The sequence below is a fragment of the Calypte anna genome, chromosome 12 (assembly GCF_003957555.1).
Source record: "Calypte anna isolate BGI_N300 chromosome 12, bCalAnn1_v1.p, whole genome shotgun sequence".
Lineage (NCBI taxonomy): Eukaryota > Metazoa > Chordata > Aves > Apodiformes > Trochilidae > Calypte > Calypte anna.
In genome coordinates this window covers 13154091-13167279 of record NC_044258.1, presented here as the reverse complement: position 1 = coordinate 13167279, position 13189 = coordinate 13154091, and the positions used below count along the sequence as shown (strand labels likewise).

The 13189-nt window shown below is 36.9% G+C and overlaps 1 protein-coding gene across 4 annotated transcripts in view; it reads left to right on the top strand.

Moving 5' to 3' along the window:
* FHIT (fragile histidine triad diadenosine triphosphatase) overlaps positions 1-13189 on the top strand; it is a 512422-nt gene that overhangs the window by 363282 nt on the left and 135951 nt on the right. For all 4 annotated transcript variants that reach the window (XM_008503541.2, XM_030458483.1, XM_030458484.1 and 1 more), the window contains 2 exons: positions 9543-9688; positions 10553-10582. In XM_008503541.2, the coding sequence (XP_008501763.2) occupies positions 9543-9688; positions 10553-10582 (176 nt within the window). The remainder of the gene's footprint in view (positions 1-9542; positions 9689-10552; positions 10583-13189) is intronic.

The window sequence follows — 13189 nt, the reverse complement described above, 5'->3', positions numbered from 1 at the left end:
TCCAAATTCAGTTTTCCAAACTCCCTGTTATTCATGTTCCTCATTATCTGTCAATTACATTCAAAATTACCTTCATTACCCAAAACCTTGATTGTCTAAATGTATTTGCTGTCCCCTGTGATATTCTGATAATTGGTCTTGTACTGCATTCCTCCAGATGATGCTTCACTGGTTATGAAATGAAGGCACTGTTGATCTGGCACGTCCTGCCACAAGCTCCTCTTTCTCTGTGCTGTTCAGCATAGACTTAGTGTAGAGGTACAAGAACTGTAAAGCTCTTGATCATCTGCCATTAATAGGTAGTTGGAGAAGGTGGATCTGTTACCAGCTTCTCCAACAACAGATGTAACAGAACCTGCCTGGAGGTAACTTAATTCTGGAGAAAACAAGAGGATGGGAGGAATGAAGCTTCCAAGCAGCAAGATACTTCAGCCTGTCCATAAAGCACTGGCTTCTCACAGTTCCAAATCCAGTCATTTGCCCTATCAGCTGAATGAATTTGCCTTGAAAATTAGTCAAGATAAATCCCAGGGAGATTAACTACATAATAATGCATTTATTTTATTGCTGTCTCCTGCCATAAAATACCCAGAGCAGGGGAAAAAAAAAAAAAAAAAGGATTGTGCTTTAAAGTACCATAGACAACAATGCCAGTAACAGAGTTTGTACAGAACCTTAATTCCCAATATGTCTTTGGTGTCTTTTTACCAGATAAAAGCTTGTTTCCAATAAAACTTAATGCCTGGAATATGGCATCCAATAAATTGCAAGAAAATAAATTTGTCATAACTAATATTTAGTAATTAATTATTCCCTCATTACAGTTCCTGAATCATGAGCTAGAATATAACTTCATAATGATAACATTATTTTTTTAATATGATGGTGCCACAGTTTTAATTAAGATTCAGTGCTGAAGCATTTTCAAACAAGTTATTTCCTATTCTCAGGTGGAGAGGCTGGATCATGAACTTCCTCTTCTTGAAATGAGGCTTTGCAATGACACGTTGCAATTCCAGCAGGGTTAAGGTTGGTAAATTGAATTCAGTGCAGTTTTCTGCTGGTGTAAGTCATTTGGACAAGACCTGTAGCTGCTCAACTGCTTTGCATGAACATATTAGTTTCTGTGGTGAATGCTATCACTGATGTTTAGCCCAAAAAAACACACTTTGAGTGTTGTACCCCAAGTGATTTTTGGTTTCTGCTGTCAGCTTCCAGCATGGGTGTTTACTCCAGTGGTCTTGCACATTTATAATTAGTATATATATGCATAGATAGTTTTGTGTAATTATGCGTAATTTTGTCCTATATTTAGAAGTAGGATGCCTCATCTGGAGCAGTATAGATGTACTTAGCTGAAAGGGGTTGTACAGAAGTATTTCTTTACAGAATCTTCTCTGTGCATCCTAACAGTTGTAGATTAAATCCTATTGGACTCTTTCACCTAATGTTGGGACTTCTGCATTTCCCATTTAGCCACTGGTTGTTGCTTTGGGGCCAAGATCAAAAGTTTAATGTGATTTTACAATGTTATCACGATTACAGGCACAAAGGTAAGTTTAGGTCTCCAGTAATTTCCTCCAAATTAAACTTGGACCAGAGGTATTTTTCTGAGCCACAAACTCCCCCATGGCCATTATCACTGTGGTTCCACTTAGGCACCTGCAATTGCCCAAAGCTGTCCCTGAGGTCAGTAGCTAGCAGAAAAGGACAAACCCTACAGTAAAATACTACTTGCTATGAGGAACTGATTTTTTAGTGACCTACTTGACATATCCTGAAGGCATTTCAAGGGAATATCAAATATACAAAAGGCTTGCTTTAAAATGAAAAGTGAGCAGTTCTGAATCTCACATTTCCTTCCTGTGACCCTCTCTCTTATGGAGTCACTGTACTTTAGGTAAAAGTACTTTGCTCTTTGGTCTGCTATTTAGCATGATTTGACCTATAATCCATACCTATACCTAAATGTATTTAATTTTGTTCTATAGAAAAAGTAAAATAGTATTTATTGTTCATTTCTTGGATTTATTGCACCTTTTGTTGAAGTGAGGAATTATTTTAAGTAGCATCAGTGAGGTAAGAAGCTCAGGTAGAGTGAAAAAACAACACTGTATAAAAGCTGCAGTGTACTCTTAAATCAGTGTCTTTACAATGGGGAGACATCTCTGTTGGAGATTTACACTTATTGCTCTTGGTTCCACTGCGAACACTGAGTCTCTGCTCTTTGCATAAATCTGATCTTCCATGTTAGTGTGAACATAAACTGAGCTGCAGTGTCAAGATCAACTGTTATTAGATAAATGGTATTAATGACTTTTTAATTATTGCTAAGATGTGGTGTTAAAAAATGGAAAAATGTTTTGTATTTGGGTTTAGTAGTCTGAAGCCATTTTTAAGATGTATTGTAAGTTTGTTGCATTTTCTTTGGTTCTTAGCTATGAATGATAAAGATGAAGTTTCCTCCCAAACCAGCAAGTTCCATGGTGTACAATTCCCTGTGTTGTACCAAAGCAGACTTCCAAAAAACATTTTAATCCAGTTCTACATCTAAAACCCACTAAAAAGTGCTCGCTCCTCTACCTTCTCCTACTATGAGATGCTAACTCTTAATCCAAATAGTCTATGGATTTTCTTCCAAAAGCAAGTCTCTTCATTTTGCTCAATAAGATTTGTCCTAGGGGGAGAGTTTTTAGGTCTTGCATTACTGCAGTTTTATGTACATCCTAATTCTGTGGGGTTAGAGGGGGCTGAGTTAATGCCCTGACATGTTGTTGTTGTAATAAAGCAGGAAATGTTAATTATTTAAAAGGATTTTTGATGCCTTTTATGTGTATGTGCACATGCTATTTTAGTTGTTTTTGCTTCCTTCTTAACTCCTCCTACAGTCAGTGTCTGTGCAACCATTATTGTTTTCTTTGCTTAGAGAAATTGCTTCTGTAGGCTTCAAAATGTGAAGAATTGTTCAAGAGCAGAAAGTGATGAATGACTGGCAGTTGTTTTTCATTTATATTAATTTTATTAGTCATGCATTCTCCTGTGTTTTTTTCTGAGCTATGGGACTTCTTTCTGTTAGCAATTAGAGCTTTTTGAACAAAGAAAACTTCTGCTGAGATGCAATGCTGAATTCAGTACCCCTGCCTACACTCCCCAGTTGAATCTGGGAAACAGCATTGTAGTGAGTTTTAATACCTGAAGCTTTGTCTGACTGATTCTCTCTGCTTGGGGCACTTGATGCAAATTCATGTAAAATAGAGTGTAAGGAAAGATTAAACCCTCCGCCAGCTCCCCACAGTGCATTATTTCTGCATTCCCATCAGCTTCCTTATGGATGTGCAGAAGGAGTCTTTCAGACAGACACAGGAGATAAAAACAATCATTAATTGCAGCCTCCTGCAGATGATTCTTCTGGCCTGTGAGCTCCCAGTAGCTGCACCAAGGGGCTCTCTTCTGAGCTCAGCTAGGGATGAACTGGGCACTGGGCAGCCTTGTGCTCAGGGGACACCATCATCTATGTGTCCCTCATGGGCTTTTCTGTACCAAGGAGTTGGTGTCAGTGGCCATGGTGCTCAAGTCTGTGTTAATTCTAAACTGAGCTAAGCCCTGATCTCCATGGCAGAAGTTCTTGCTGAGAGTTGCTCTGTTCTTTCAGCTGGGAGGGAGAGGCAGAGGCCACTGTGTTTTAAGGTGTTCAGCCAGGTTTATGAAATATGTGAAGCAAGATTAGGTCTCCATAGGTTCCATAGTTTGGGACATTTTAGTGTCTTTTAAAGGTAAACCTGAGAGTCAAAAGCAAAATATTAATGAAAAAGTCCATTTTGATAACTTTCCCCATTTAAGGAAAAATTTTATTATTAACTTAACAACATTTTGTGATTAAAAAAATAAATAAAAAACCACCCAAACAAAAAAAATCACCCAAGCAAACAAACAAAAAAACAAAACACCACCACCAACAAAAACCAAACAACCATTAGAATGCTAAATTAGATATTCCAAGAGGTTTAAAAGCTTGGGAAGTGTTATTATTATGATTTCACATTTTAAAAATATTTAAAATAGTTCTTTTGTTTTTGAGTTTTGACTCTTGTGCTCCTGTGAGAAGGATGACTTTTTAAAATATTTTTTAAAGTCTCCTGAACAGGAGCATTATTTCCATCCCAATGTGAGCTATGGATTCCTGACCATACTACTCATTGTAAAGAAATAATTTTCCTAAGTTAAAAGCTCCTGTAACACTTGGTTCAGAACACTATCTGTATTTGTCAAATCTAGGAGATGTATTAAGAAGCAATTACCCTTTCACTTTTAGATATTCTGCCCCCTTGTATTTTGTTCCTTTAAAGCCTTGCATATTAAGAATACCTGGCAATTTTAATGTTTTTAACTGTTTCTCCAAAAAGACAAAAACATTTTATTCCTATTGTTAGAATGTCAGTACCTGGAGAGCCTTTAATTTTTTCCTTTGTAAGGCTTTGAATTGTTCTGTTTGAAGTTCAAATTCGGGAATAAAATCGAAGTCAAGTATGTTTTCTGTATAGCAAACTAATGGACTTAACCAGGAAAAAGCTGTATTTAGTACTAAAGCTTGTCACATAAAAGGAATTTTAACCTCTTTGGGGTTTCTTTTTTTGGTTTTCTTTCTTTTTTTGACCCCCCCAAAGGCCATTTTTCCAGCGTTTCAGAACTACAGAAGGCAGGTACCTTGATAGTTGTGTGTGAAAATTTATAATGGGCACTTTGTGGGGTTGATCAGAATCCCATTGAAGAGAACACAGAGCCTGGCTTAGACCTTAAATACAGAATTACAATAATTTAGTCTTCAAAGTCCAAGTTCAGGTAAAGCAAATAAAAATTGCTACTGTGTCATTGAATTTTAGCTTCCACTCTGGGTATTAGTAGAAAGAAAATGGCACTTGAGGTGGTCAGAGTGCAGATGCTGCTTGTGTGCTTTGCTTTTCTGGTGGAATCTGAGTCCTCTCTGTCTGATCAACTTAAAGTCATTCTGTGCTTAACAATTGCTCACTTTTCAGTAGTGACCCATGGTGTTCAGTGTGAGTGTATCCTTAAACATTTGATTGTACATGGGGAATATGCACTCATGCTTAGGACAATTGAACAGAGCCTTGATAGTGTCTGGGTGCCCACTGCAGAACCAGATGCAGTAAATACCTCTGGGTGCCAGCCTTAAAGGTGTTCTTCTCTAGTTATCACTGACTTTTTCTAAAAAGGTCAATGAAAGAGTGAAAGATTTACAGAAACCTTTGTAACCTTGACTGATGAGGGCTGGGAGCTTGCACATGTTTCATCATCCTTCTTCTGTGGATGTGTAGGAACTTGTTGAGCTGTGCTTGCTTTACCACAAGTCTGAGTTTTTTCCAAACACATTACAATCTTAATAGGCAGAAGCTGTTAATTTGAATGATGGGGGAGGTTCGTGGGCTTCGTTACATTAAACAACCCACCCAAGGTTGTGTAGGGAGTGGTCTGCTATGTCCAATGTATAAGGACAAGTGATTTTTTTGAAATCATAGCTCATCCTTAGGTTTTAGCTCAGATTTAGGGTAATGGGTCTGATCCACTGTTGTTTTACTGCTTCTTTATGGTTATGCACTTCCACTAATATATCTGGAGTTTTAGTCTACTACCTACTGGTAGTCTTTGGGAAATACTTACATTCCTAATTGTTTAATAAATCTTTAATGGATCTTTCAGTGTGTGTGAGGGCATGCATATTGAAATGTGTGTGCATATTTAGGTATGAGGAAAAAAGTAAGGCTGTTGAGAGACTCCTGCAAGATCTAGAGAGAGGAACGTGCAATCATAGATTATAAAAACATGCAAAGGTTTTCCACTGCTTAAAATAGAGAACTCGACATATTAAACTGCAAGTGCTCTAATGATGTGGACTGACTCAGAGAATTTGAAGAAATAACAGCTGTGCACATCAAAGCTAAAAAATAGAAACTTCATCAGTCAGTAGTAGTTTAGAACGAACGAAGAACTCACAAAATTATTAATTGTGGTGGTTATAGAAAGGAAGCACGAACTTCAGATTTTCTGAAGGCAGAATTCTATCTTGAATCCTGCAGCATGTGTGCTGGCTTTCAGCCTCTTGTCTGTAAAGGTGGAGGCTGTTGCTCAAACACAGACACCTCCTGACATTTCAGATCCCCTAAGATGGCTCAGGCTTCCCACCTGCCTGACAAATATGACACGAGGTATATGGGAGACTTCTGCCCTTCTGAAGTGGCAGCTGAATGCCCTGAGGCATCTCAGAGAGTAGTAGATCCTTCTATCTAAGGTGTAATTGCATTTACACATAAAAACAGACTTATTTTCCCTTGCATCTTTGAACACAGTCACCTGAAACACATCAATAGTTCATAGCAGTGTTTGCAGTGGTTAATTCCAGCAAGAAATTAACAGCTTACCTAATATTAAAATTAGGAAGAATTTTGAGGTGAATAGAACACTTACCCAAATTAAAATCTGACCAGGATAGAAAGTTAAAAACTATCCTAGTGTTAAAACTGTAGTTAAAAACAGTATGATTTAATCTTGCAATGGATGGTTGCTTTCTTAATGACCTCAAATCCATGAATTCATTCTAACATTTGCCTTTTTATATATTCATAGTTAAATATAACTTGAATGTTGTCCTAATTACATTCTCATGTTAATTTAGCTCTGATTCAGAATTTCTATCATTATTCTTTGTAGAATTATTTTGAAGTGAGGGGAAGTTCAGTGAAGATGTTCCAGTGTGTGATTGTGCCTTTGAATTATTTATCATATTCGAAGAGAGAAATATGGTTAAATTCTAGTTTGAGTTGTAAATGAGTCTTGGTAACATAAGGAAGAAGTAAAGATCCTTTTTGCAGTGACATGGTTTATGGGCATATTGTTTGATATTGCAGAAATGCTTCATGGCCTCAGTTAGGTGGAGAGTCTCACAGCTTTAAAGAAAACATCCATTGCATCAAGTGGCAAAGTGTGGAAAAGTAGAGAGAGGTACAGAGACCCCTTGCCCAAATGACAGAGCAGGTTTGTGACAGAATTAAGAAGAGAAAACTTGTCCTGTCTGGATCAGAACTAGCACCCACTGCACTGTCTGCTACGTGCTATGGAAACAAAAGCTCTTGCAAGCAGCACTTAGCCTGTATTTTTTCACAATACATCACAATGCCAAGTAGTACAGTGTTAATATAAGGTTGTAGAAACCTTGATTAATGCAAAAATTCCTACTTGGCTGTGGCCCTGAGCTAGGTAGAGAACAAACAAATGGTGGTGAGGCGTGTGCAAGTCTGAGAAGGCGAGAAACTGCTGGGAAAAAATTCTAAAGGAGAAAAGGAAACTTGTCTTAATGTAAGCAGGAGTTTTGCTAGAGGTGAGGGGAAATTCTTCATTTATAAATGGTTCGTTGACCCATGATAATAAAGCAGTGCTGCAGAAGAAGGATAATTATCTACTTAAGTATCAGATGCCCTAAGGGTAAAAGCTTCCCTTCTCTCCTTTTGAAAAATGAACTCAGATAAACGAATGTCCTTTTTCATGTTTTAGTGTTGACATGGATTTCTTTTTTATGAGAAAAATTAGTTTTTCTATTCCTTTATTCCTGGTATGGAAATCAGGTCTGCCAAGCAAGTTTCCAGGTCTTCTCTTGGGCCCTAAGTTTGGCCAATAGCATCCTTTATGGAGATGCTTTGTATAGTATGTGCTGGGAAAGCACAAATAAATTACAGGAGGTTTATTATGTCCAGTATCTTGCCAAGCGGCACAGCATTTTAAAACTAAACCCCTGCAAAACAAGGCTTCTTGTGTCCTTACAGGATTTGCTTATTTCCAAGTACCTTCCTTCTAAATACATATTTTTACTCTCAAATTTGAACACCAGAAGTTAGAACAAGAGAAAAAGAGAATATCAGTGGCATAGATGATGCTATACTAAAAAACAAGGGTCAGGTTTTCAAAGCAGGTAAATGCCCACAGCTGGGACCAGTCTTCTTGTGTCCTGTTGAGGCCTGGTAGCTGTGGAGCTTGCTTAAGAAATATGCTCCCACTCTAAGAATATCAATAACAATCTTGTCTGTCCCCAGGTGGCCTCTGAAAAATGACCAAACCCTACCCCTGCTTCTTTACTTCCAGGAAACATCTGGTTTTCTCTTCAGTCAGACTTGAATGCAATTCATGTGATAAACTTGGTGAATGCAAGTGTGTCGCTGTGTTTATGGAGTTTAAACATCTTTCACATGTATAATTTTTTTTTATTTCAAAGGTCCCATGCAATTTTTGAAGACTAAGTTGGTTGTTGTTCACACCTTTGTGTGAACCTGTGAACTACAGAGCATCTTCTAGTTACCTTTCCTGGAGTATAGGGAATATTCCTCAATACCTGCAGGCTTCAAGATGCAGTAAAAATAAAGATGACCGTAATGCAATGACATGGAACTTAATTTTCTTCATATGGTCCTTTGAATACTGGTTGTAATACTGAAAAAATAAGTTGTTAATTTTCATAGCCTTTGGTCATAAATGTTCAAGTGGTGTTAAAGGTGATGTTAAGGTCTTCATTCTGCAAACACCGTACTGTAAGTCAGAAGAAAAAACCCAAACCTGTGTGCAGGGAATTGAAATAAGAACCAAGTCCCAGGTACTTGCTTGTTGGATTTACAGGCTACAGATTCTGGACACTATTAATAATGTTAGAAAATTGACTTTCAAATGAGGAATCATAACAATTACTTATTTCTGTGAGCACAGCAGATGAGATGACTGCAAATATCGTCTGTGTACTTCCGTTGTTTATTTTGTAACAATTTCATTTGATGCACAAAGCATAGTCACCAAGATAGAATAAAATAAAAGTATATTTATGGTGCTGCAAACATCATACTTAGAAGGGAATTTTCTTAATTATGTTAGTATATTTCTAAGAACATATGTTTTATAGATAAGCATTTCTTGTGAATGGTAATCGGTGGTATGTAGAAATAAATTATCTGTTATTATCAGCATGGTGTCATCTTTTCACATTTAGGAACTTAAAATTAGAGGTGTAACATCAAGATTTTAAAAAATACATATACCACATTTGTGGAAATGCATTGTAAAACTGTTGTCTTAAGTTACACACCCAAACATCTTAAATTCCTTTGTCTTTCCCCATTTTAATGACAGAAGAAAATGTCTCTGACTTTCAGAGGTGTTAAATAGAAGCTTCTCTCCTTCTAAAGGGTAACTTTGAGTCTCTTTTTGCTTTGCATTGGTTATCTCATTGGTAACATATGAACATATAACTAAATTTTAGTTTAATTATTATGCCCATATCTGAAGGAGTAGAGGCTCAACTTCTGAAAAAAGCATCCTGTAATTCTCTGGACTTATCCTTATGTTTTCAGTTGTTCTTGATGCAATACTCAGAAAGGAAGAGTTTAGGCAATTCAAAGGTGATCAGAAGCAGGTTGCAGGCTAGGGATTGAGACACCTGTCATTTTGGACCCCTCAGACTTCCAGTTGTACCTTAACAATAGCACCTTCAGATGTCCTTGTTTGTCCTCTGCGGGCAGTGGAACGTTTCCGGGATTTGTGTCCTGAGGAAGTGGCTGATTTGTTTCGTACGGCACAAAGGGTGGGCAACGTGGTGGAGAAACACTTCTGTGGCACCTCGCTCACCATTTCGATTCAGGTTTGCAAACCAGTTAACTAAAAAGGTTTAATGATTTGTTTTGTCAAGCTTTCAGCCTTCTTCCCTGGTCCAACGACAAAGGGCATTCAAGCTTCAAGGGGCAATAAATGCAAAATAAGAATATTTAAAAGCGCAAGAACTGCACTGCAGGTTACCCCATTTGCCACTGAAAAACCTAAAAGGCAAACAATCACGGAAAGTGTGGATAATTGATAAGAGCAAAACATCGGAATAAGCCTGTAACACTCCTGAACTCAGTGCTTGTTTGTGATTATTCCAACAAATGCACTTTCTTGAAAATAAGTGTCTGCAGAAAAGGCAGCTACATCTCTGTTCAGCAGGTAGCCCACTGCTTGTGGTGGAAACAGGTAATCCTGTTCACAGCTATTTATATGCAGGCAAAGAGATGTAGCTGTATCAATTCTGACCTTTCAGTTATTTATGCTGGCTCTTTTTGTACTACAAAAAAAGAGAGAGAGAGAGCTCAGTTATAAGCAAATCAGGAGACTAATCTCATTTCATTGGAATGAGAATTTAAGTAGTATAATTTCTTTAGATTTTCACTTATATGTCTGGTTTTATGTCCACAAGTATCAAAAATCTGTTGCTACCTATTAAAAAATAACTGAAAAGATGAAAAGTAACATCTGTCATTTTTGTAGTCTAAGATACAGTTTCTCATTTTGCCATGGACTGATATGGAAGGAGCCTTGGCAAAAAACTTTGTGTTGAATGGTCTCAAGGAAAATATGCTCAATTAGCATTCAGTGAAATTGCATGTGAATTATTATTGACTAAGATTTCTCACTTCTTGTATGATCCTTGTTAGTTTCTTCAACTTGATATTTCTCCATTTGCTTACAGGATGGCCCTGAAGCTGGACAAACGGTGAAGGTGAGTGCCTCTTATGCAAAGTAAAAATTAAGAGGCTATTAAAAGAACTAATAAGAGATCAAAGCTAGTCATCTGCAGACCATTGCTGTATTGTTATTTTATCCTTGACATCAAAAAATCCCAAGTGTGCAATAGCTGTAAATACTTTCTATTGAAATGACCCAGGGAAATGTTTACAGGTTTTATTTTTAGACAAAAATTTTCACTCCTGAAAATATCTTTTCTAAGCTGCTGCATGTATTTATACAAGGAAAGACTGAAAAAAGAAGCATCTGTAAGCTTATTGTTTGTTTTATGGAGAAAATATTGCCCTTGCATTCATAATCTCTTTGTTTGTCTTTTTATTGCCTAATGAGTTGTAGCTAATTATAGGAACAGTTAAACTGAGCCACATCATGAATATATACCTTTTGTCTATGCTTTCTCTCTGCATATTCATATCACGTTCTCCTTGCTGAAGTTCAAATGTAATGGAGCCAGTGTAGCTGAAAAACAGATTTTAAGTGTACTTCTGAAAAAAAGGCAGGAGGGTAGAGAGGAAGAGAAGGATTATGATTATTCTCTCTACTTGAGTAATAACATAGATAACATCCAAGATGGCTCTCTAGCCATGTTTCACTGACTTGCAATGCAAATGCAAATGCATGTGTAGTTAGATTATGTGCCTGAACATTAGATAAAGGCTATTTTTTACATTTGGAATCAAAGGAGAGTCAAGGCTATGGCTGAGCACTTGCAAAATCAAATTAGATGTCTCAAGGAAGCTGTTTGGGTTGATTAACATAACTAACAACCAAATGATGGCATATAGGAGCATTTTACTACTTTTAAATTTGCTGTGTTGACCTTATGTTTCCTACTTCTTTGTGCTGTCTGTTTTGAATAATTAACAGGGAGGTAATAGTGAGAGAGAAAAAGAAATTGGAAAGTCAAGTTATGAAATTAGAAAATCAAGGAATATAATACAATTTACTTCAGTACTGCAACAAAACAGATTCTTTGGCTTGTAATGTGTGTGCTGGGTGGGTTTCATTGGGAATCCCTCTTGATAGGAAAAAGTCTCAGTTTAAATAATATCTGCAGTACATTAATCATTAAGACTGTCATTTTTTTAACAAACAGATCACAGGATTTCTTTTAGCATCTTTTAGCATTAAAGGGTTGGACTCGATCTCTGAGGTCCCTTCCAACCCAGCCAATTCTATGATTCTGTGATCTTGGACAATTATTTTTTTCTGTGTAAAGAAAAGGTTTATAGGAATGATTATATTAAAATATGAGAATTTGCTAATAGAAATGAGCAAAACTAGATGTAAAAATTCCCATCTTTGATTGTGCATGTAACAAATGCTTATGTAGGCCTTAAAAAAAAGCATGAAATTCTGTACCATTTTATATTCATGCTGGAGGCAATGCAGAGCATAAGGTGTTAATGTATCCAACACACTGCAAAATGGTAGCCACCCTTTATGCTTCCTTCTCACACTTTTAATAAGCAGTGAGATGAAAATGACCTGCTCTTACAGCTGTGAACCCTTAGACTCTGTAATAAAGACTGTGTATACATAAATCAGAGGTTAGCATTTTGCATTTCTCTACTTTTCTGCATCATTGGGCAACACAGTAATGTACCGTCACCACTTCGGGGTGTTTGTAATCCAAAAATGCCAACAACTACTTTATTCAAAGGACTTACAGCTTTCAAAACTTGAATTGGAGAAGAAATTGATATGATCAAGATCTGCTTTTAAAGTGAACAATAGAGTGGGTAAATAAATTCCTCCTTCTATTTAAACTGTTTTGAATCAGAAAGTTTGAAAAAACACCTATGCGATCTACAACTAACTTATGAACCCTGCATTCAATATGTTGTGTGTTTCTGTAGATGTTTTTTCTTCAAGTATCAAAATGCACAATAATCCAGTCTTCCTCTAAGGGGACTGTTAATTAAAATTTCTGGAGCAAACTAAACATTAGAAAAACATTCTAATGGTTAGAACAGCAAAGCATTAAAATAAATATCCAAGGGAGTTTGTTGAGCCTCTGTTTCACTAGTGTAGGCAACCGTATGTCAGGAGCTAATTAGGTGTAGCTGATCTTGCTTTGAATGGGGTCACATACCAGATGGCTTCAAAAGTCCTTTCCATTCATTTTTGTATTATTCTGTATACTTGTATAATACAGGCTGCTATATGTGCTATGTTGGAAAAGAATTACAGGAGGCAGGACGAAGAGTACTGATTATTTAACTGGTCTTTGCATTTTTACTACAAAATGGGAAGAGCTATCAGCCTAGCTGGAGATCAACTGTGAAATTTTTGTCTGAAGAACATGAGGAAATTATCTTTTTTGTCAACAAGAAGGAATAGTAATCCAGGTCCAAAGTGAAATCTTGGACCTCAGTTTGAGAATGAGTCTCAGATCTTTTTTCACTATGGTGATGCTGAAAATAATATGTGCAATGTATGTGCCAGGTTTAAAGGACATTATCCTTCAGTGTTATTTTGTATGGAAATCAATGATAAGCTTATCTGGCTACGTCACATGTTCATTTTGCTGGCATGAAACTTGCTGGTGTGTGCAGGTTACAGTCAGATGTACCATGTA